The sequence below is a fragment of the Macrotis lagotis genome, chromosome 2 (genome assembly GCF_037893015.1).
Source record: "Macrotis lagotis isolate mMagLag1 chromosome 2, bilby.v1.9.chrom.fasta, whole genome shotgun sequence".
Lineage (NCBI taxonomy): Eukaryota > Metazoa > Chordata > Mammalia > Peramelemorphia > Peramelidae > Macrotis > Macrotis lagotis.
In genome coordinates, this window is record NC_133659.1 from 324,640,338 (window position 1) to 324,665,890 (window position 25,553).

Below are 25,553 nucleotides of genomic sequence, written 5' to 3' on the forward strand. Positions count from 1 at the left end.
GATGGATCTGGAGGAGAAAGTGAGACTGGGAGCCCAGCCCTCCTCACTCAAATCCAATTCATATACTTGTCACAGCATCACCTTCCTGGTGTCCTGGTATTCTTCAAGAACAAAGGGCAGCAGCAACAACACCTCCTGTTGGAAGTAAGCTTAATAATACTTGTACTGCCTTCTTTATAGGTTCATTTGGGGGGGAAAGTGATTCTAAAAAAAATTGGAAAAAATAAAAAAAATAAAAACTATTGGAATAGAGTGTATGTGGGAATGTAAACTTCTGGTGAAAATGCAAGGATTCTATACTACTTGACTTTGTATCTTCCATAGAGCCCAGCACCATGTTTTGACATCAGAGTATTCAATAAATGTCAACTCACTTTCACTAGTTACAGAAATAAATGAATATTTTAAATTGGGTATACATGTGGATGTTCAGTCCCAAATACGTTGTAGTGAATTATCTGAATTAAAAAGTAAAGAAAGCATAAAATGATTGGACTACATTCTGTCTCTAAAAAAGTTCAGTCTCCAAATCGTACATTCATGTGTATTAGAGAGGCCAACATGAAGCCAAGTGATACAGCTGGGTTGAAAAATCCAATGGAATGGAAGTCCAACTCAAGCTTGAAGTTCCTATCCTGGGTAAGGTAGTGTGATACCAAGACAACACTATAGTAAAGGCTGGCTCATTGCTCACCCAATCAACAACCCTCAATTCATCCTTCAATTCAACAGACATCTTTTAGGCACCTCCTATGTGCTGGGCCCTGGAGATACAAAGACAAGACCCAAACAGACCCTAACTCCAAAGGGCTTATGTTCTATTCAGGTCCTAAATTCATTCATTCATTTATAATTCAAGGAGCATTAATTACTTGGCAGGCATTGTGGTAGACACTGAGGATATAAAGACAAAACCAAAACAAGACCTATCTCTGCCCCTCTGCTCCTAGGGAAGATATAAAATGTAAAGAGATAAGCATATACAAGTTCATTGGAGAAGGGGAGTGAGCACTAACAACCCAGGAAAGCCAAAAATTTCTCCTCAAAGGGTAGAACACGAGTTGAATCTTGAAGGATGTTGGGAGATTTTACAAGGTGAGGAGGAAGAACATTTTTGTGCAATGAGATGGGACATGCGTGATCTGTCAAGTGAAAAGAAATAGCCAGTAGGCTAGCGTAGTCAGCAATACTCTGCAAGTCTGGGAAGGCAGGTTGGAGCCAGAAGGTGCAGGATAGTAAATGCCCAAGCCAAGAAATGTTCTTTTATCTCAGAGGCAATAGGGAGCTACATAAGGTCCTTGAGGAACCTAGAGAGGTGGCAGAGTGACTTTGTCAGATTGATTCTTTTTAAAAACCTTTATCTAATTTTCCAAAATAAGTATTTGAAACATCAGTATTACCTTTCATTCTACCTCTCCTTTATCATTTATATCAATCTTGTCCTCTTTTCAGATTCCCTTCTCTTCTCTATTTCTACTACTACCCTACTAATGCAAGCATTCCTCACTGCCTGCCTAAACCATTGTAGCTAGCATGCACCCCTAATGCACATTGCATTTCTCTTCCAGGACCCCATCTTACTCAAAAGCCTAAAGCAAACAAAGGGAAATGGGAGTGGTAGAGCTAGAAGGCCTCCGAGGTCTCTATTGCTCACATCGACACTGTTTTGATGGATTGCCCTCCACACCATCACATCCTGTCCAGTTCTTGTTTGGCTTTCCATAGATCATTTGGAGCTGGAAGTGACCTTTCATGCCATCCAATTTAAGCTTCTCATTTTGCCAACCAGAGAAAATGACCTGTTCAAGGCTACACATGGTTCAAGTATCAGAGATGGGGTTTAAACCTAAGCTATTCTGACTCTGGAGTTGGAGCTCTTTCCTCTGTTCCAGATTGATGGATTTATTAATAAATAGGAAATGATAATGATACTTAACGGACTGGTTTGGCATTGTCTCTCTAGGTTGGAGGAGAATTATGAGATTGCAGAAGGCGTTTGCATTCCCAGGAGCGCTCTCTACATGCACTATTTGGATTTCTGCGAGAAAAATGATACCCAACCTGTTAATGCTGCCAGCTTCGGAAAGGTCAGTCCCCAAACCCAACATCTGATCTGATGACTCTGTGTGTGTGTGTGTGTGTGTGTGTGTGTGTGTGTGTGTGTGTGTGTGTGTTTTAAGGCAACTTCTCATTCTTCATTAAACTAGTGGTGGGTGTTGAAGATTGATGTTAGGGCACACACACACACACACACACACGTGTATCTAAATGGAAACCTGGTTGATTTTATAGCTCAAAGTTTTGAGAGGTCAATATTCCAGTCTCCCAAAGGATCTCATCAATTTGGGAATTCTTTCTAACAGTGCTAATCACCCCTCCACAGAGGTATGTTCTAATAGACAAACTAAGGAAAATGATCAGAATGTTCCTTTAAAGCAGGGACTCTTCATCTTTCTGTGTGTAATAGTTCCCTTTGGCAATCTGGGGAACCTTATGGACCCCTTCTCTGAATCATGTTCTTAAGTGTATAAAATCAAATACATAGGATTACAAAGGAAACCAATTTTATTGTTTTGAAACCTCGTTTACTAACTTGATGGATACGTATCTAGGTATTTCAGAACTCTCTAATTCATTCCACAAGGGTAGGAATCTATCTACCATTGTAGGTCACAGCCCCTCTTTGGCTTAGGAGATCTTTAAGAGTTTCTGGTATGGGAGCGGCTAGGTGGCGCAGTGGATAGAGCACCAGGCCTGGAGTCAGGAGGACCTGAGTTCAAATCCAGCCTCAGACACTTAATAATTACCTAGGTGTGTGACCTTGGGCAAGTCACTTAAACCCATTGCCTTGCAAAAAAAAGAGAGTTACTGGTATGAAAAAAAAAAAACCCAGTACCCTCAGCTGTTCCACTGATGGACCTCTTTGAACTTAGCTTGAATGGTCCTAAGACACAGAGTCATCATTGAGCTCTTACCTGAAGCCATTCTAAGTTAAGGGAACCTTCTAGAGGTTCACCACTTCAATATGGTCTTTGATAATCCAGTTCCCCACTTCCATCCCCATTCATGGTGAAGCATCAGAGGAGAATCTCAGTGGAAGAGATATCTATACAATATGCTAATAGTCAGAGAATCCTAATCTGGGAAGGACCTTAGAGGCCATCAAGTTCAAACCCCTCATTTATAGATGAGGATATATATAGTATAAAAACAGAGATAGGCCCTGCTTCCAGAGACCCCCTAATGAAGGAGACAACAGATATGGAGGTGGGGTGACTGGGCTAAATGTTATTTATGGGGAAATCATAATGTTTCATAAATGTTTGTCAATCGATTGAATGCTTTTAAAATTTGTTTCCTTAACTCTTAGGCCAGAGGCCCCAAACAATGCTAATCTGCATCAGTTTAGAGGATGTTTCTTCAGTAGGTGCTTAATAATTGTATCTTATTGACTGACTTGACACTCTAATGGTGGAGCCGTAGCCAGGAAAGGCTGCTTTGGTTGAATATTGAGAGGAATGGGGGCAGCTAGGTGGTACAGTGGATAGAGCACCGGCCCTGGAGTCAGGAGGATCCAAGTTCAAATCTAACCTCAGACATTTAATAATTGCCTAGTTGTGTGACCTTGGGCAAGTCACTTAACCCCATTGCCTTAAATTTTAAAAAAAAGTTAAAAAGTTGAAAATTGAGAGGACTGAGGAATGGGGATTTGAGGGAGGGGGTTGGTATTCTCCATCCAGGAACAAGGGCAGAGCTGATTAGCTCATTTGATCTATGAGGGGTTAAGCACTTGTCTGGGATATGCAGTCAACAGACAAGACTAGAACCCATCATCTTCCCAAAGTCAAGATCAGCATTCCAACCAGTTGAGTGGAGAATGCCAAGCCAGAGCGTCTGAGACCAGTCCCAGTGCCTTTTCCCTTCAACCCCAGCTGCCTTCAGTAAATGTAGAGTTCCAGGCAGAAGTCTTTGCCAATACTCAAGGACACCCTGGAAATCCGGCCGTCTTTCTAAGAGCAGAATATAGGAGGTGTTGATGAAAAGTTTCCAAATTGAGCCTGTTGAATCCAACTCCATTTGCCCTTCTTGGGGGTGTTTCAGTCAATGCAGCTGTCATTGCCTTCAGAGAAAGGGTTTAGTTGTTCTGGGAAACCTTCTGGAATAATGATGGACAGACCCCCTTTGAACAGATCTTTGTGGCTTCATGATTCATTTGTGAACTTTTAACTCTGGTGTGCCATTTTTTTCTTAAGTTGTAGAGAAAAAAAATTGGACTGGTGATAGTTTTTTAGAGCAAACTTGAGAGATCATTGATAGGAAGAAATGAGTAGACATGAAACTGGCTTTATGGGACTTTCTGTAGTTAATAAAAATAACTGCCATTATAAGAGTACCAAAAATATTATATCCATTTTGTAACTTCCCTTTTTCTTTTTCTTTTTCTCTGTCCTTCCCAAAGTAGGAGCCATTCTTTTTATTTCCTAAAGTTTATTTACTTATTTTTGAATTTTACAATCCCCATATCTCACTTCCCTTCCCCCACCCCCACAGAAGGCAGTCTGTTAGTCTTTATATTGTTTCCATGGTATACATTGGTCTAAATTGAATGTGTTGAGAGAGAAATCATATCCTTAGGGAAGAAAAATAAAGTATAAGTGATAGCAAAATTGCATAATAAGATAACAGGTTTTTTTTTTCTCATTTGAAGATAATAGTCCTTGGTCTTTGTTCAAACTCCACAATGCTTTCTCTGGATACAGATGGTATTCTCCATCACAGATGGCCCCCAAATTGTCCCTGGTTGTTGCACTGATGGAATGAGCAAGGCCATCAAGGTTGATCATCACCCCCATGTTGCTGTGAGGGTGTGCAGTGTTTTTCTGGTTCTGCTCATCTCACTCAGCATCAGTTCATGCAAATCCTTCCAGGCTTCCCTGAAATCCCGTCCCTCCTGATTTCTAATAGAACAATAGTGTTCCATCACATACATATACCACAATTTTTTAGCCATTCTGCAATTGAAGGACATTCACTCAATTTCCAATTCTTTGAGTAGGAGCCGTTCTTGACTCTAAATACTAATTATCATTTATATAGTTAGCATTTTATATACACTGTCTCATCTCATCCTCATAGCAACTTTGAGTAGTAGGAATTTTGGTTATCCTTATTTTATATATGAGGCAAATAGAAATTAAGTAACTTGCCTAGAGTTACACAGTTGGTATGTGTCTGTGGTTGAATAGGAACTCAAGGTCTTCCGATCCAACATTTTATTCCCAACATTATCTAGCTGCTACCTTCCCCTCTACTTCACTCCTTATAAACAACCAGAGGTTGATAAGTAGCTAAGGCTGAATTTGAACCCAGGTCCCCTTAACTCTTGACCGGTCTATATCTTCCCTGGCACCACCCTGGCTGCCACCATTGTAGGCAGCTGCAGAGAAGTCAAACTTGGGACCCAGGTTTGGAGTTTATAATGACTTGTAAATTTTTGCTTATGATGAAAGCATTCAAGAAGGAATGGTGGTATCTCAGGGACTATTTATTGGATCAGGAATTCAACTATTATTTGGTCCATATGACAAAATTTGTGGTAGAGAAAGCTGGATTTGGGGGCAGGGGCCTGGGTCCAAATCCTCTCTGCTCTTTATCATTTTTTGTTCTTTGGGCTCTGTAAGACGAGGAGGTTGGAAGAGGCAGCCTCAGGGACCCCTTCCAGATCTCAGCCTGGAATGACGGAGGCTCAAGTCATGGACTACTCGAAAAAGGTCCTCGTCTCCTGGGTCTGGCCAGCTGTTCTTACAAAGACACGCTCTTTTTTGAATGAATTGCACTCAGCTTCAGTTTCTTCAACTGTAAATGGGGATGATCCTAGAGCCTACACCACAGGGTTATTGTATCCAAGGAGATAATGCATGTAAAATATTTTTTCCAAGCCTTCAGTTGCTGTCTAAATGTTGGCTATTATTTTGGGGTTTTTTTTTCCTTATGACTATTTGATCCTGGCTTGATCTGGCTAGAGATCCCCGAGTAGGGACCGTGGATGCCTTTGTCCTTTGACAGATTGAGGAAACTGAGACCCAGAGAAATTGAGTAACATTCACAGGTCCATGCAACTAGTAAGTTTCTGGCCCAGGATCTGAACTCATGACTTCCCAACACCAACACCAGCTTTGAAAGGATTTTAAAGACATTTGTATTTGATCCTTGATTCTAGGGGGAACCATTGACTTTTTTTTTTTAAGTTTTTAAAAATTTATTTAAGGCAATGGGGTTAAGTGACTTGCCCAAGGCCATACAGCTAGGCAATTATTAAGTATCTGAGGCTGGATTTGAACTCAGGTCCTCTTGACTCCAGGGCTGGTGCTCTATCCACCACACCACCTAGCTGCCCCTCCATTGGACTTTTTTGAGCTATAGAGTAATGTGGTCAGATCTCTGCCATAGAATTTACCTGATGTTTTTTTCTCCTATGAAAGTCTATTCTTTCTATCGAAAGAAAAGATTTATATTTAACTTTTAGACCTTGATAGGAATTAATCCTAAAAGGCATCCCCTCCCCCGAATCTTCCAAATGAGCAGATGATTCCAATGAATCCTTTACATTTAGTAATGGGAAGAGAAACCAATTCTAATTGATAATCTCACATTTCCAGTTCCAGGTTCCCCTTTATGTGTTGGGACAACATCAGAAATTTCATTCATGGCCATTTCAAGTAGAAGTGGTTTGTTATTGAAATGATACCTGATGAAACTCCCAAAACACACCAAACAAACCCTTGGAGAATTTCAGCAAACACAAATGAAAAAGCAGTGTTTTATGGGGGGGGGGGGGGCAAAGGTCCTTGGAGAGAGAAGAGATGTAGGTTCAAATCTCATCTCTGATATTATGAATGAGGGGGGAAAAAGCATGAAGGAAAGCATGAAAAAAAAATCAAGCATTAAGCTCTTATTCTAAGCTAACTGCTGAATGTATATAGAAGTATAAAAGTAGAGGCAAATCTGGCTCCCAGATTCCCTAATAAAGGAGACAACAGAGATGGAGCTGAAGTGTTCAGGGCAAATACTATTTATGGCTGAAGAGGAAAGTCTAGTGGTCATACCCAATGCAGTTTCTTCATTTGTAAAATAGGTGTAACATCCCTATTACTTATAAAAATTTGGGGGATTATCTGGTCTAACGGCTTCATTTTACAGCTGAGGAAACTGAGACCCAGGAAGAGAAGGAATTCACTAATGTTCACACAGTTGCAGGGCCAGGCCTACCTACCAGTTTCTTTCCTAAAAGATGTTTTTGAGTTTGAGAAAAAAGTTATCCCTCATCTCCAGGGACCCCAAAGGGAAAAGAAAGCTCTAATCATAGAGCCACCCTCCCCATAGTAAACTCCAGGGGCTCCCCATTACCTCTAGGATCAAGTTAAAATACTTTGTTGAAACCCTTCACAACCTGGCACTTTACTTTTCCAATCTTCTTTTACAATATCCCCTTCTGCAAACCCTACAGTCTAGTCATACTGCCACTTGAAATTTCTCCCACTTCTGGGTCTTTGCATTGGCCATGTCCCCTGCCTTGGATGCTGTTCTTCCTCACCTCCACCTCTCAGAATCCCTGACTTCAGTTCTCAGCTCAAACTCCATCTTCTGCAGGAGGCCTTTCCCTGTCCCCCAGCTCTCAATGCCTGCCCCCTCTAAGGCTACCTTCCATCTTCTCTGAAGATAGTCACCTAGTTATGTATAGGGGGTCACCCCTAACATGATCCCTGATTTTAAAAATGTGAAAATTATCTTGTTGAGCAGGCTTTGAAAGACAGACTATCATCTCTGATAATTCCTACCTGTGTGACCTTGGGCAAGTCTGGAACCCTAGTTTCCTCATTTGTAATATGAGAAGATTACATGAGGTGACCTCTGAGGACTTGTCCAGCTCCTGGGAAACTTGAGATTAGATTTATACCACTGGACTCAGGATGGGAAGCTGGTTCCAATGGAAGAAAGTTAAAGGGACATAAAAAGTCCCCTTCCCAGATAGTAGAACTGCCTAAAGATGGAATAGTTTGTTTTGTTAGGTAGTGAACTTCCTGTGAGCAGAAGTATTCAAGCACTCATCTGAGCACCTATTGTCTCTCTCTCCACTTCTAAGGGACACAACTGACCATTTATCCAATAGTTTAGAGAAGGGGATGATTCCTGGGGTGGAGAGTGGGAAGGCAAGAAAGGAGCTAGAGAACTGAGCAGCTTCCCTGGTAACTTTGGTGACTGTGAATTCTCATATCTTAGGTTTTATCTCCCCAGCCTCTACTGAATAAATATTGGTTGGCTTGGTTTGCCAGGAGTCTATTCCAGCATTCTTAGTCTGTCTCAGAGGGTCTTGGGAAGAATTCACTGCCTAGATCAGAGAACACCTGCACAAAGGAATGGAGGAATTTTAAAATTTGCCAGCCACTATACTAATGAAGCAGTCGCTGCCTCAAAGAGCTCAGGTTCTTTTGAGGGAAGCAACATGTATGTACTGTGTACAAAATTGGCCCCAAAAGTAGCCCTGGCCCAGGACCCCTTACCCCCCGAGAACACACCAATAGAGGTGATCCTGAGACATGTGTTCAGAATTTCCACTTTGGGACCGTTCTCACTAGGACGTTTTCACCTGGCATCTTGTCCATTTCCACTCCTGTTCCTGCTCCTGCCCTCTGGGGCCACCCGGGACAAGTCGAATGACCTTTTATGTCCTGTTCTTCATGATCCCATGTGGGGTTTTCTTGGCAGAGATACTGGAGTAGTTGGCCATTTCTTTTCCAGTTCATTTTATAGATAAGAAAACTGAGGTAAAGAGGGTTAAGTGACTTGCCCAGGGTCACAAAACTAGTGTGTCTGAGACAGTGTTTGAACTCTGGTCTTCTTGCTTCATGGATAAGTGCTCTATCTGCAAAGGTACCGCCTTCTATATGCAGCCTTTCAAATATTGATAACCACTATCATGTCCCCTAAAGTCTATTCTCCAAGATGTACTTTCTGACTTCCTTCTACTGAGGGACCTCCCCAATGTCAAAGCTCTTCATCATTTGCTAGCTGCCCTCTTCCAAAGGCTATTGAGTATATCTTTCCCCAGATGATCCAGATGTGGCCTAACCAGGGTGGGAATCAGGGGACCCTATAACTTTCCTGTTCTTGAACATTCAGCCTCTCCTCATCCCATAATGAAGTCAGCTGTCCCAGCTGCCATACCTCCCTGTGGACTGGCCTTGAATTGGTTGCCCTTTCTAGGTGATTAGCTTGTCTGAACTCCCCACCTTGTTCTTGGGTAGCTGATTTTTTGAACCCGAGATCAAGCCTTTCAATTTCTCCCAGCTTGTTTCCTTCCTCTGTGTTTGTTTGGCTCCACTGCTCCAACCTACCCCTATCTGTTCTGGAGTCTTGACTCCAGCATCTGGGGGTTCACTATCACTCCCTACTTTCTGTCATCTGCAGATTTGATATGCAAGCCAAGTATGGCCTGAGATAGACTTGGCCTAGGGCCAAGTGCCACCAGACTTAATTGCTTTTTTTTTTCTTTTTCAAAGTCAAGACTGGGGATGTTGCCAGAAGGAACATGATAAGTCTAGAATATGAGATTTGTTAAATGTTTGGACTCCAAAGTGTAAATGCTTCATCACCATCATTTATCTGCTATTGTTCTAGTCACTTGTAAAAAGAGTGGGGAAAAAGCTATGTTTTTGTGATGTGTATTTTTAAAAAAAAACTCTTCAAAACCCCCATAGCATGTGGTTTGTTCTAGGCTGTAATTATTCTTTCCTTCTTATTCCTATTTAAAATCATCAACATAGGAGAAGGAAATTTGGAGGTCATTTATTCCATTCCTTAATTTTACATATAGGAAAACCGAGGCTCAGAGAGATTAGGTTTCTTTCCCAAGGTTACATGGGAAATTAGCAGCGGAGTCAGGATTCAAACCTAGATCTTTGTGATGCAAATCTAACCCCTTTCTGCTGCTTCCTTACCCACCATTCTTCAGAAAGTGAGAAGATGCCTTACACAGCATTTCTCTCACTATAATAAACATAGTTGTGTCATTCACACCTCCAATTACTTGGTTGGTTGGTGTGGTCATCTTTGATAACAAAGGACTAGCAGTAGTAGTAGTAGTAGTGGTAGTAGTAGTAGTAGTAGTAGTAGTAACAGTAGTAATGGGTATCTATTTAAGTGCTGTGTGTGTATGCTGTCTCCACTAACATGGCTCTCAGACAGTCTATCACTTAGTCTGAGCTCTTCATGAGATACTGTGACAAGAAAAAAAAAATCCATCCCTCTGTGGCATTCCCTGGGGTGAGCTACCCCTGACCTGCCCAGGCTGGGCAGTAGACCCACAGTCCTTTCCAAGATGGTGGGGTCTTCCTAGAGCATTTGTCAACATTGCCTTGGAAAACCCATGCCTACTTTCATACCTGATGCCCATCAGAGGAGAATGCTAGCTGAGATGCTTTTCATGGCCTTTGAAACACTTTGCTTTCCCTCCCTGAGATCCTTAAAATGCAAAAGAGGCCTCCCAAGGCATGGGACAGGACTTTTAAACAAGTGATTGAGAGCTTCCGTTTCTTCAGAAGAGCTAGCTGGGAAGCCGGCCACCCCTGCCAATCAGACTGACTTTGCTTGGGATAATCAGAAAACTCGGCTTCATGGCTTCATGTGATGGGGAGAACTCTGGGTTTGGGACGTGGCACTTTGGGTGGCACTCTAACCCTTTCCTCTCTGGGCCTTGGGGTCCTCATCTGTAAACTGAAGAGATTAGACTAGAGAGCCTCTGGAGTCCCTTTTAGCCACAGTCCACAATCCTTTTTAGAAATTTTCTTCAAAGTCAGAGATGCTTTCCTTTGAATCTCCTCAATAGGGGAAAAAATTTGCCCTTAATCTTTTTTTTTTTGAAATGACTAAAAATCATTCAGAAGCAAATGAAGTGAATAATTTTGATGATTGAAGTGGGGATCCCATCTAGGGAGAGGTGACTTTATGTATATAAGAGAAGACCTTCACTCCTGCTATCTCTTTATTTCCCTGTTCCCCCCACCACCACTCCTGAATTCTTGAGAATTCTTTGGACTACTAAGAACCTCATCATTGGGTAATCTCCCCATCCTCCAAGAGCCAGTCAGCCTCAGGACTCAAAACCCCAAAAGTCTCTTCCCTTAAGGAGCTGAGTCTATAGGGAAACCTATAGATATAGTTAAGTAGCTTCCAAGTCTGCGCAAGGGAGATTGGATTCTCCGTGATCCCTTCTGGATCCCATGGACACAAAGACAGAAACAAAATGGTTCCTGCCCTCTCTTGGATGGTTTCTAAATGAGCCACAGAGGCTTTCTGAAAACGTTTTGGGGAAGGAGCCAGGGTGGCATCTCAGAATTAGTGCGCAGCCTCCTGAGGTGACCATTTCCAGGGCCAAAGCTCACATGGACATGGACATTAAATGTGCTGGTTAGTGGGAGACTATCATGAGGATCACTTTGCAAGCAGTCCCCTTTGGACCAAATGGAGGCAAGCTCCTGATGCCCGCTTCCCTTGATTCTGAAAAGATGGCCGGCCGGCTGAGGCTAGCATGGCAGGGCTGGGATGAGAGCCTCTCCTTCCCTTCCCCCCTTCCCTCCACAGCTCAGAAAAGCTCCCTTGCAATCCCCTCAGCTCGCAGATCTTCATCGAGGCCCTGTTTTTCCCACAGCCCTCTGGAGCCCCTAGCCCTGTCACTAGAGGCTGAAAGGGAGAGGGGTGGGATTAACGTGTAATTAAAGGGAATTTGGAAGGCTGAGATGTTGGGGAATGTTAGATCAGTTGCTGGGACAGCATGTGGTGTTCTTTAGGCAGGCTTCATTGAGCCCACACAAAACAAGAAAGGGGGAACTGCCTAGCTGTCTGCTCATTTATCAAACTGCGAGCCTGGACTCTCACAGGCCCACAAAGGGGCTGAGCTATTTGCTGAGTCTGGCCCTCGCTTCTGGAATGACACCCCTGTGTTTGGGGGCCTGAAACCAACCCACTGTGGGCCTTCAGAACCAGAGGAAAGTCTATGAGCCGGACAGAGGAGGACGGGAAACCACTCTGGTTATAGGCCTGTGGGGAAGCACTTACTAATAATTCAATCAAAAATCAATTCCATTTTTCATCACTCACCCCCCTTTTTTTTTGGTCATTTCTTGAAGGAGGAGGTGCTAACCAAGACACAATTCTCTCTTCTGCTCTGGGAGGAAAAGTCTTGACCTCCACTGTGGCAGGATTTGATGCAGATGGCCTTTATCCTCACTTCCCCCAACTGTAAAGGACAAGCTTCCTGACTTGGGAATTATTATTTTAAATTAGCTATCGAATGCAGTTTCTTTTCTCTCGATAGCACAAAACTCACAAGATCATAAGACTAGAACTGAAAGGGCCCTCAGAGATGATCTATTCCAACCCCCTCATTTGATAGATGAGGAATTCGTGGCTTACTTTGGGGTGAAAAACTTAGCACAGATCAGAAAACTAGGATTCAAACCCCAAACTTCTGATTTCAAAGCCAAGGCTCGGAATTTCTCAAAAAACTGAAGTACAAGTATTCTAGAAAGGAGGGTCCTGTAGAGTGATTCAAAGAACCCCTTCTCATGGATTAATTCACTAGATAGGGCCTGAGATATTTTCTAACTCCAGATTTGTGATCTTGGTCCAAAATCTATTAGCCTATGAGTTATTTCAAGAAAGATATCCATGTCTGACTAGCTTTCGTGGCCTCAGAGGCCATTATTGTTACTGGTGTTATGTGTGTGTGTGTGTATGCTGCGTTATATTATTTATTTCCATATTCAATAGTACCCCATTAATCTGAAGCCCACCCATTCAGCATTTGATCTCTTATTTTTTACTTAATGGTCATGGAATTGTAGATCAAAGGACCATAGATTTAGACATAGAATACTTCAAGTCCCTCATTTTACAGATGAGGAGACCGAAGCACAAGAAGGGAAACTAATTTCCACTAGGCTAAGTCATGGATATGATTCATAGAATAGAATTTGAACTTGAAGGGGCATTAACTGAAGCCATAAATCTAGACCTGGAAGGGACCTCAGAGATCATCTAGCCCAAGTCCATTTACAGATGAGAAAATTGAGGCCCATGGAGATGAAATGGTTTTTTCCAAGGTCATATGCATTTACTCCCATACTTTCTTGAATCTATGAGTTCAGCAAAAGTGTATCTCAACCTATTTTCAACATCAACCTGTGTTATTCTTGCCCCTGGCTTCCCATAAATCCACCAAAAAGGATTGGGTCAATACCCTGGAGACCTTCCCTCAATGAATTTGTTGTCTTTGCTCAGTCATTTCCAACTCTTCTCGACCCCATTTGGGGTTTTCTTGGCAGAAATACCAGACTGCTTTGCCCTTTCCTTCTCCAACTCATTTGACAGATCAGGAAACTGAGGCAAACAGGGTTAAAAGTGACTTGCCCAGAGTCACCCATCTAGGAAATATCTGAGACCAGATTTGAATTCAGATCTTTCTGAGTCTATCCACATCTTTACCTAGCTACCCTCAATGGATAGTCATCTTTCATTCCTTGCTCTTGGCCCGGCTATTTTTCCAGTCCCATTTTTCCTAGTCAACAATTTATTGACCTGTCTTGGTGATAAGTACTTGGTGGTATGCTGCTGCCCATTCACATCCGTTGTGGTGCTTTCCTTTACCCTTTGGTAAGCCACATGTATGTGGACCCCTCTAGACACATAGTAGGCATTATGCTAATGTTGATTCCTTTCTCTTTTCCCTCCAATGTTGTGAATAGAATATAATCTCCAAATATAAATAGGAAGAATATTTTATTGAATACTGAAAAGATAACAAGCCTAGGGTTAAATTCTTCTGAAAGTAAGACAGATCCTCCCCTCAGGGAGTTTACATTCTCATGGAAGGAAGGATACAGTATTGAGAGCCAGAGAGGGATGAGATAGGACAGGTGAAAGTCCACCCACATGAGCCCAAGGTCACAAGGAGCAAGAAATGGAGATTCGGGGCCTCACACATCTTTATAGAAGAATCAAACATGGCCTAATAAATAAAATCAATAATCTAAGAGTCTCAGTAACTGCCTTCCTGATATGCCTCCCTCCCCTCTCGTCAAGGACTTTGGACTCTTCAATTCTCCTGACTTTCATGGAGGGAGGGGATGATGGGGTTCTCTCAGGTTTTTAGAAGTTGATCCCTAACTAGAGGTTATAGGTAATCCACCCTGAGGGTATCCCTCCCAAACTCTGACTTTGCCTCTCAAAACACTATTACCCTAAATGATTTTCATTTTTAAAATTATAATAAATTTTTAACAATTTAAAAATTATAATATTATTTTTTACCTCACCTTCATTTCCAAGAATATCTCTCCCATTGACCCAATCAAAAAAGCATCCCTTATAACAGCATAAAAAAAAATGGAAAAAACAATTTAGCAAAATTGACCAATATATCAATTGAATATGACAATGTAGTTTTTTCAGTGTTCCACACCCATAATTTCCTACCTCTATAAAGGAGGCACATACCAATAGAGGTGCTTTTGCTTTCTAAATGATTTTTCAAGAAAGATAACACTACAGTTTAATTGGTCCACTGTGGGGGAAGCACTGAGGTATTCCAACCCGCCTTGATTTCCCCTAGGCTGAGCTGTTAGGACGGTGATCTCAGGGGTCTGACTGAAATCTTAAAGATGTTGGAAAATGTAAAAGACTATAAATATCCAGGGTTGTGCTAGGGCCAGCTTGAACCGGTTTTTGGGAGCTGGTTGGTCAAGTTTCAGTCTGAGTCTTAGACATTGACAAATGCTACAAATTAGAGTCTGATTTATTGTGTTGTTAAGAACGTGATGGCGGAAATGTCAAGAATGAAGCTTCAGCTAGAGGGTGTATGTTGGGTGCGTTCTTCTCCCTGGAGATCGATCAGATTTTAAAATGCCTGCCGATGCCCAAAGATATGGGATTATGAGGATTCGTTTTCATCCTGAAAAAGACTGAATACCACAACTACCACCAAGGCCAAAGTATCCATTTCTAGTTGGTTCATCCCAATTTTAAAAATCTTCTGGCTCAAAGCTACGCTAGAGTTTTCAGGTCTAATTCTCTGCTAAATCTGGGGTCCCCTGTCCTTCTTCTCTTCCTCTCCTTCCTGCCCCTTGCACTGAAGGACACTTAAGACGCTCTTGGCTCTCAGCTTTGAAGGCAGTGAGTTTCAATATGCTGTTCTCCCTTGAGAGAATAAAAAGATCTGTGTCCAAGGGCAGGAGTGAGAGGAACAACTCAAGCTGTCTATTGTGTTTTAAGATTTCCCTAGCACTTTCCTTAACAACGGCTCAGTCAAGAAAGTCGGGCAAATAGTGTGATCTCCATTTTTTAGATGAGAAAACTGAGTCTTAGAAAGGTCAAGTGCAGCCAGGGGAATGGAGAGAAACTAAAGCTCCGGACTTAATATTACTCCACATCATGAATTACTAATAAATGTTTCTAATTACTCATTAATGGTACTTATTATTACTATTTAGTAATATATATTATTCATGACTAACATTACTGGTTAATAGTACTTTATATTCATCAATAGTACTAATTAGGGGTGGCTAGGTGGTGCAGTGGATAGAACACCAGCCCTGGAGTCAGGAGTACCTGGGTTCAAATCCAGCCTCAGACACTTAATAATGACCTAGCTGTGTGACCTTGGGTAAGTCACTTAACCCCATTGCCTTGAAAAACAAAAAAAAAATTAGTTCTAATTAGTAGTACTTTATATGACTAATTACTAGGTTATAATATAACTAATTACTGGTTAGTAGTACTTTATATGACTCAATAGTGCTAATCAATAGTACTTAATATTATTAATTACTACTATATAATATTACTAATTATTGGCATCGCTGCTTAGTAGTGCTTTGTGTTAATCAATAGTACTTAATACTACTAATTATTAATATATAAGACTAAGAATTAGCGTTACTGATGAATAGCACTTTATATTATTCAGTAGTACTAAGGAATGGCACTTAATATTACTAATGACTAGTATGTAATCATTGCTCATTAGTAACATTACTGGTTAGTGGAACTTTATATTAATTAATGGCACTTACTATGGCAACATAATAATAATAATAATATATTACTTTAATAAAATAGTACTGGGGCGGCTAGGTGGCACAGTGGATAAAGCACTGGCCCTGGAGTCAGGAGTACATGAGTTCAAATCCAACCTCAGACACTTAATAATGACCTAGCTGTGTGGCCTGGGGCAAGCCACTTAACCTAAACCCCCCCCCCAACAAATAAAATAGTACTAATATTATTATTACAAGTATAGAATATTACTAATTGCTAACATTACTGATTAATAGTTAATGTTACTATTACTAACTTTACTAATTATTAGTACTTTAGATTAATCAATAGCATCAATGAATAGAATTTATATCACTAATTGCTAGTATAAAATGTTGCTAATTAGTAATTAGTGGTACTTTAGATTAATAAATAGTACTAATGAATAGCATTTGATGTTATTAATTATTAGTATATAATGTTGCTAATTACCAACATTACTAATTAATAGTACTTTAGATTAATCAATAGTATTAATGAATAGTATTTAATGTTAGTAATTACTGGCATGTAATGTTGCTAATTGCTAACATTACTGATTAGTGGTAATTTAGATTAATCAATAGTATCAATGAATAGTACTTAATATTACTAATTGCTAGTATATAATGTTGTGAATTAATAACACTTCTGATTAGTGGTACTTTAGATTAATGAATAGTACTAATGAATAGCATTTGATGTTATTAATTATTAGCATATAATGTTGCAAATTACCAACATTACTAATTAATAGTACTTTAGATTAATGAATAGTATTAATGAATAGTATTTAATGTTACTAATTACTAGCATATAATGTTGCTGATTACTAACATTACTGATTAGTGGTACTTTAGATGGAACAATAGTACTAATGAACAGTACTTACTTAATATTACTAATTGCTAGTATATGATGTTGCTGATCACTAACATTTCTGATTAGTAGTACTTTAGATTAATCAATAGTACTAATGAATAGTATTTAATATTACTAATTACTAGTATATAATAATACTAGTTGCTAACATTACTGATTAATAGTACATTATTTTAATCAATAGTATTAATGAACAGTACTTAATATTCCTCATTACTAGCATATAATATTAATTGCTAACATTACTGGTTAATCAATAGTACTCATTAATATTACAACCCCAGGTGGGAGTGGGTGGTTCCATCCTCAAAATGAGAGCTTTGAAGCAAACATTCTCCAAGACCCCAGACCCTCCAATCTCCTGGCCCTCTGCTCTGCCCAAGGTCGCAGGGCCAGGATGGGGACTTGAGGAGCAGCCCAAGGAAAGGAGAGTAGCTGAAATTCAACTGGGGAAAGAGAAGAGAAGTGGGAGCTGTCCCAGAAAAACAGAGAAGGGAGGAGTGGGCAGGAGACCCAGACCTCCAGGGAAGCTGGCTGGAAACCCAGCGACTACTAGCAGTATCTTAGACTTTGCTCCCAAACTTCAGGGCCACATGAGGCTGGGTGGTGGGGGTGGGGGTGGGGGTGGGGGGGAAGGAGGTGATGATAGTGGTTTCTTTGGGCCTCTGGGCCTGGATTGTTCTTTCTCCCTTCTTTCCTTAAATAACCTTGGATACTTTTGTGGCCACAAGTGGCCAGAGCTGATCGCCAGCACCAGAGATGGCTCTGCCTGGCTGACTTCCCTTGGCAGGGATGCCCACCTCCCATGTGCTCCCCATGCACTAGTCCTCCTTCACCACCTCCTACGTGCTCCATCTGCTTCCCTTACTCTTTTCTGGTCTCTCCCTGCAGCTCCCCTTGGTGAAAATAGACCTTGGCATCTCAGGGAAGCAGCAGGTTCCCGGGCACAATCTGCCAAGGTGCCATCTTCTTTCCCCCTGTTCCCCTCCTTTATTTTCCCACTGCCACCTCCTAAGGAAAAGCCCTCCTTTTGACTCGTCTCAACTTTGGCTGGGGTCTTTCAGCCAGTTTTCCCATGCCCAGGCTCTTCCCCTGAAGTCATCCTCAACCCTCCTGCCTCCAGGCTTGTCTTTTGGCCCAAGTCCCTCCTGCTCTCTTCTTCCTTTGACCTACACCTATGAATTCCTCGGGTCAGCTGCCTCTTAGGGTGGAAATTTCTTCTGCCAACTCACCTACTCTGGGACACAGTTCTTGAAAAGTGTGATCTGGAAGGTCAAAATTATTTTCAGATTAATCATAAGATATTTTATTTTCTAATAGGATAAATAACAAGAATATAGCCCACATAAATAAAACTCTTTGGGAGGTGGGGCTACAGTAATTTTTAAAACTCTGGAGGGGTCTTAAGGCCAAAAAATTTGAGAACTACCACCTTGGTTACCCGGAGCTCTGAGAGCTCAAAATGTATACAATGTGGATGTGTACCTAGATTCACATATAGCTGGGTAGCAGCCCTGGAATCAGGAGGATCTGAGTTCAAATGCGGCCTCAGACACTTGCCACTTACTTGCAGTGCGACCTTGGGCAAGTAAGTCACTTCACCCTGACTGCCTGGCATCCAGGGTCCTCTCCAGTCGACCTGATTCCCATCTGGCCACTGGACCCCGATAGCTCCAGAGGAGAAAGGGAGGCTGGTGACTTAGCCCAGCCCCCCTCACTACAATCCAGTTCATGTACTTGTCACGGCATCACCTCCCTGATGTCGTGGTCCTCTTCAGGAACAAAGGGCAAACAACAGCAACAGTAACACCCCCTTCCGACATCCACATAATAAGCACACGTGTGTGTATTTACAATGCATGGACATGTGTGTGCTTATATGGGAGAACATGTCAGGTTTATTTTCACATCTGTGTACACGCAAGTGCATGTGTGTGCCCATGTATATGTGTGTGCATGCAGAGTGATAGAGGTGCCAGTACATGTCTGTGTACAGCCCTACATGCATGAACACGTATATGTCTGTAGATGCTACATACAAGGCAATGGAAACACCATTGTGCTATCCACATGCACAAGTCCACATGCTCACATCTACAGAACAGGACAGGAAGTTAAAGAACCACGTGTTTACCTGAACAACACACACACGTAAGCACACATCCATGGGTATGAAGTATGTGCGTCTCTACACACACACACACACACACACACACACACACACATACAGAAGAATGCTTTCTCCCTTGTCTGATGGGTGATGGATGGATGTCTTGCTTTTCAGATTATAAGGCAGCAGTTCCCACAGTTAACCACGAGAAGACTCGGAACTAGAGGCCAGTCAAAGTGAGTAACCCTGAGTCCTTCCAATTTAGTATAATTCACTTTTTTTTTAACATTTAGAAAGATTTTATTTATTTTGAGTTTTCCAATTTTCCCCCCCATTCTTGCTTCCCTCCCCCACCCACCAGAAGGCATTCTGTTAGTCTTTACATTGTTTCCATGGTATACATTGATCTAATCCAACACCTAGATTCTTTTTTTATAAGTATATTTTCTTTTTTTAAAATTTATTTATTTTGAATTTTACAATTTTCCCCTAATCTCACTTCCCTCCCCCACCCTAAATAAGGCATTCTGTTAGTCTTTACATTGTTTCCATGGTATACAGTGATCTAAGGTGAATGTGATGAGAGAGAAATCATATCCTTAAGGAAGAAAAATAAAGTATAAGAGAGAAAGCAACATTAGTATAATTCACTCTTAACAAGAGTCTTTCACTCCCCTGCATTGGGTAAGATATTATGCTGAACATTCAAGGAAACACCTTGACCCTCGTTTTGTAGTTTTAGAAAACACCCTGAAGGGAGGGTGGAAGTGGTTGGGACCCCTTTGCCAATGACGGTTGGATCCTTCTCTGAGTCAGAAAGCCATCCAAGAGTGCCTGGATCAGTAAGACTTTGAGCCACTGGGCCAGAGGTGACCCAACCAATGTGGATCACCGGAAAGATCGGAACACGGGGCTTTCTGCCTCCAAATTCATACCTTTCTCCTTACATTGCAGCCACTTCTCAGTATCAGGGTTAAAAAATCAAAAAGGAGGCCCAAGGAGATTGGCCATTCATCCCACCAATGGCCAAAAGACATCATAGGAAACTAAGTGAGGTCATCTCATTTTATAAAAGTCCAAAGGAGAAGTGATTTCCCCAAGGTCACGTAACTTAAACCCAAGGTATAAAAGCATAGATCTAGAGCTAGAATAGGTTTTGGAAGGCATCCGAACCCATACCTTCATCCTACAGATGAAGAAACAGAGACCTTGAAAGGCAGAGAGATTTGCCCATGGCCATGCAGGTCATTAGGTTCTCTGTCTTCCAACATTTTTTTCACAATTTGGAGTTCCCCTCAGAATTGCCTTTGAGGCCTAGAATGATGGCATCTCTGAGGTGGACAAGATTGGAAAGGCCATCCCTAGCAAATACCGAGTGAAGGAGCAGCGGTGGGCCAGCTGGGCAGGGAGACCCTCCATGGGGGAGAAGAGACACCTCTGCCAGCAGGGGAGTCTGCTCTCTGGCCCTCAGGCTGGACAACAAAGTCCTCTGTGATCAGCCCTGGCAGTCCTCCCTGCACCGGCCCTTTGAGGAAAGATGATAGATTCAGCAAGCTGTAGCTCCAATGTAATGGAGCCTGAAATGAAAATCTCTTCTCTGGCCTGCAGATTGGAGGATGCTCACTTGGAGATGGAAAGTCTCAGCTCTCTTCCATAGGTCCAGGGGGAACATGGCTCTCCCTGGAGGAGGGGTGACCCATGGGATGCCTGTCCATTATGGAAGTGACTGGAGTCCTAATTCTGACTCATGGAGTAGGGGAGAGTCCAGTGACTTACAAAGGAAGAGTCATAGGTGATTTGGTCTTACCCTGATCAATTCAGGGGCCATTGACAAAGTATCTGCTATTTCCAGAAATCTTGAGGCACCCTGGGGGTCTACTTTTGTGGGCCTGTTTATTCATTCTGATACTATTCTATTCAGGGGGTGCAGTGGATAGAGCACTGGCCCTGGAGTCAGGAGGACCTGAGTTCAAATCCAGCCTCAGACAATAATTACCTAGCTGTGTGGCCTTGGGCAAGCCACTTAATCCCATTTGCCTTGCAAAAAAAGAAAAAGAAAAAGAAAAAGACCACAACATCAGGGAGGTGATGCCAAGCACATGAATTGGATTTGGTTGAGGGGGACTGTGCTATGTCACAACCTCACTTTCTCCTCCAGAACCATCTGGGTCTAGTGGTGAATTATGGATCAGGATGACGGGAGATGGCCCTGGATGTGAGGCAGTCAGGGTGAAGTGACTTGCCCAAGGTCACACAGCTAGTAGGAGTTAAGTGTCTGAGGCTGGATTTCAACTCCTGTCCTCCTGACTTCAAGGATGGTGCTGTATCCACTGCATCACCTAGTTTTGCTGGGAAGTCAGTTTGATGATGGAACAAATGCTCAGGTCTTTACTTCTCCTTCTCAGGTACCATTACTATGGCATTGCTGTGAAAGAGAGCTCTCAGTATTATGACGTGATGTATTCAAAGAAAGGTGCTGCTTGGGTCAGCGAGTCAGGGAAGAAGGAAGTGAGCAAGCAGACAGTGGCCTATTCCCCCCGGTCCAAGCTGGGTACCTTGCTGCCTGAGTTCCCCAATGTCAAAGACCTGAACCTGCCGGCCAGTCTGCCAGAGGAGAAGGTGGGTAATCATACTTGAAAGCAGTGTTTCTCTTTCTGTTCCTCTGTTTCTCTGTCTCTCCTTCCTTTGCACCTCTGCCCCAGTCTCTGTCTCTGTGCATCTGTTTCTCTCTGTATGTCTGTCTGTGTCTCCCTTGTTTCCCTCCTCTCTCTCTGACTCATTGCAGAAGGGTCCATGTAGACTATAACTACCGTACAATGACCTCAAAATATCAAACAATACCCAGGCTCTGAGAGATGCTTTTCAGTAGTTCTACATCTGCTGAGCATCTGTTATAGAAAAGACTTGTAAAACTGGACTAGGAATCAGTGACATGGTGATGACTACAGCATGGTCTCTACTCTTAGGAATCAGGAACATGATGATGACCATGACATGGTATTCACTCTTAGAAATCAGTGACATGGTGATGACTATGGCATGGTCTCCATTCTTAGGAACCAGGAACATGGTGATGACTATGGCATGGTCTCCACTCTTAGGAATCAGGAATGTGATGATGACCATGACATGGTATTCACTCTTAGAAATCAGTGACATGGTAATGACTATAGCATGGTCTCCATTCTTAGGAACCAGGAACGTGGTGATGAACATGACATGGTATTCACTCTTAGAAATCAGTGACATGGTGATGACTATGGCATGGTCTCCACTGTTAGGAACCAGGAATGTGATGATGACTATGGCATGGTCTCCACTCTTCGGAATCAGTGATGTGGTGATGACTATGGTAGGGTCTCTGATATTGAGGAATGTCAGATTCCAGAAGGAAACTTAGACATGGAAGCCACCAGTGTCTGGAGACTCCCTGGGCCATCTCCCCAGATCACTCCCATTAGTCTCCAGCCTCTCATGAGACTTTGGAGTTTTGGAGCTTTTCTCCAAATGCCTCTGCAGGATGGGTTGCCCCAGGGAAAGATCTGTAGGATGATCATTTTCCAAAGTTTATGAGAGATGAGAAACAAGCAATTGTCCAGAGATGAGGAGGTGGCATATTCAACTGTGTAGGGTAGAATGTAGAAGTGACCCCAGTCCTCTGACAGCTGATTTTTTTCCCCATTTGATGATATAGAGTCCAAGGCAATATGACTATTGGGTTGTATGGTAGCTAGTGTAGATGCTATATATGGTGTAGACCCTTGTTTTCTCAGGGAAACAATATATTTGGTTCTCCTAAGTATAATAGTTCAGGTTTCTGGAGTGTTTTAAGGTTCATAATGAATTTTTCTCACAAAAAAAACTATATAAGGTCAGGAACACAAATCACCCACACTAGGTCTATAGAATACCTGGGTTCAGATCCTGCCCTGATGCTTCCTACTTGTATGACCTTAGATAAATCATTGAACCTCCCTGGGCTTCAATTTCCTCATGTGTAAACTGAGAAGACTGACCCCGATGATCCTCAGTCCAAGGATCTCAATCTCCATTTTTTTCTTTTAAAAAAAAATTTATTTTATTCAAGGCAATGGGGTTAAGTGCCTTGCCCAAGGTCACACAGGTAGGCAATTATTAAGTGTCTGAGACCAGAGTTGAACTCAGGTCCTCCTGACTCCAAGGCTGGTGTTCTATCCACTGTGCCACCTAGCTGCCCCTCGACCCCCATTTTACAGATGAGGAAACTGAGCATGCAAGAAGGTCCTTTTGACTGGTTAGCAAACATCAGAGCTGGGGTCCAAACCCAAGTCCTTCATGACTCCAAATCCAGTGATCTTTCTACAATATCCTTATAACTTAGAGGTAAAATGATGTCTTTTAGTGGAACCAGGGGCTACAGAACTTTTGGTTTTCCAAGTTTCCATCTCTAGCTCTCAAACCTGGAAGAAGTCTGGGGTGTGACAAGGATGGTGAAAGTGTGGCCTGATGGTTAGAGTGCCTGCCTTGGAGGCAGGCAGATGTGAGGCCAAGCTGTGCCTCTGCCTGGTGGGCCTTTAATCTGTCTTTGAAGCTTTCAGGGTCCCAAGTCAGTCTCCAAGGTAGTCTGTCGCAGAGCAGGTGCCCATCTGCATTGGTAGAAGGTATTTCATCATCCAGAGGCCCTCTAACAAGCAAATCACAAGTAGATTTTTAAAAACTACCAGAAACGACACAAATCACTGATTACGATTGAGTTCATTTATCCTAGTTACACTCACATTTCTCAAGTCAGCTTTCTGTAATCATTGTGTTAAGTGCTCATTTTGCAGAATTTTTAGGAGGCAACTTTTTAAACCTCTCGGGAATTATTATAGGAATTATTTTATGGGAATGATTATTATAGGACTACCTGGAAGACAGACTTCTACTCCGACAGTTCATCAAATTGGGCTAGACGGCTTTGGAGAGGGTCCCTTTCACCTTTTCCTTCTGTGACTCTGAATTGGAATCATTAGTATAGGCTCCTTATTTTACAGATGAGGAAACTTGGTCCCAAGGAGGGGAAGGGACCTGTCCAAGGTCACACGGGAAATTAATGGTAGCAGCGGAACCCAAATCTGTATCATCTGCCATTTTATCATCTCTTCACCCAGATAACAAATGACCTGGAATCTGTCAGTAATACTTCAGGAAATCAACGTTTTGTTTTGTTTTGTTTTTAGTTCAGATCTATGAATTCATCCCTGTAGAGAATTTTCTATGGGGAAACTCCTCCCCTCAAGCAGTCCTCTAAAGAGGACTTGGGACCTGAAAAGGGACTTGCAGTAAAATAGGAGAGTTAGGATTTGATGTTTCTGATGCGGCATTTTGGATGCACTTGAACCCAGCCCTTCCTGAATTCAATGCCAATTCTTTCTCTCTTATCATTTTCCTTTTCATGACCCAGATTTATTTTTTTAAGAAAAAAAAGAAAATAACAATTTTAGGGTTTTTTTTTAAACCCATTACTTGCTGTGTGGCCTTTGGCAAGTCACTTAACCCCATTGCCTTGCAAAAAAAAGACAAACTAAAAAAAAACCCATTACTTGAAAATTTATATAAACTGTATATTTTGATCCCAGAGCCTTGGAACTTCAGATATCTTGATCCAGGTGAACTGGGGGAAGCATCCTCCTTCAATTTAGAGCCAAGGAAACGGAATCTTGGCCAAGGGTCCTACGGATGGTGTCTGTCTCCAACATCCACATTTCATCTTCATTTCACCAGCCCAAGAGGAAGCAGACTGTACTTCCCAAAAGGGAATGGTCTGGAAGCTTAAATGTCCAAAACTCTAACGGATGGCCTTGTGTTTGTGCTTCAGGTTTCGACCTTTATTATGATGTACAGAACCCATTGTCAGAGGATACTGGACACTGTAATAAGAGCCAACTTTGATGAGGTAGGTCTAGAAATGATTGAGTCTTCTATTCCAGGGTCATTTTATGGACCAAATAACCCCAGGTGTTCAGTTCCAGAGAGCATTTCATTCCTTAGTTGGTGAACAAAGTTTTGATCATTCAGAAAATTAAGGGAAAAAAGGGGATTGCAATTAATCAATTAATCAATATATTTAAAATGCTTATTTATAAAGACATTAAAAAACAGAGGAAATGTTTGCCATGCTTCAGTTTAATTTTTTACCCCTTTTGATTATATAAAATCCTTCCTGCAATTTCAAATTTTTAATCAATTTAGAACTTGTCTTTGAAGTCATCAAGTTCAATCTCTTCTTTTAACAGAGGAGGAAACTGCGGTCTAGGGAAAGGAAATGACTTATCCAGGACTAAATGAATAGAAACTGAGATGTAGAGTTGGGGGGGAGGGGGAGACATTCGAGGTCAGCCATTTGACCTGTCTGTCCTGGCCCTCTTCTTTTATAGAAGAGAAAAGTAAAGTCCCTCAAGGGGGT

At 42.0% G+C, this 25,553-nt stretch overlaps 1 protein-coding gene across 2 annotated transcripts in view; it reads left to right on the plus strand.

The window, feature by feature from the left end:
• The window catches only part of RFX4 (regulatory factor X4), an 85,588-nt gene that overhangs the window by 12,359 nt on the left and 47,676 nt on the right, over window positions 1-25,553 (plus strand). For both annotated transcript variants that reach the window (XM_074220824.1, XM_074220825.1), the window contains exons 3-6: window positions 1,964-2,087; window positions 19,301-19,362; window positions 21,532-21,745; window positions 24,966-25,043. In XM_074220824.1, the coding sequence (XP_074076925.1) occupies window positions 1,964-2,087; window positions 19,301-19,362; window positions 21,532-21,745; window positions 24,966-25,043 (478 nt within the window). The remainder of the gene's footprint in view (window positions 1-1,963; window positions 2,088-19,300; window positions 19,363-21,531; window positions 21,746-24,965; window positions 25,044-25,553) is intronic.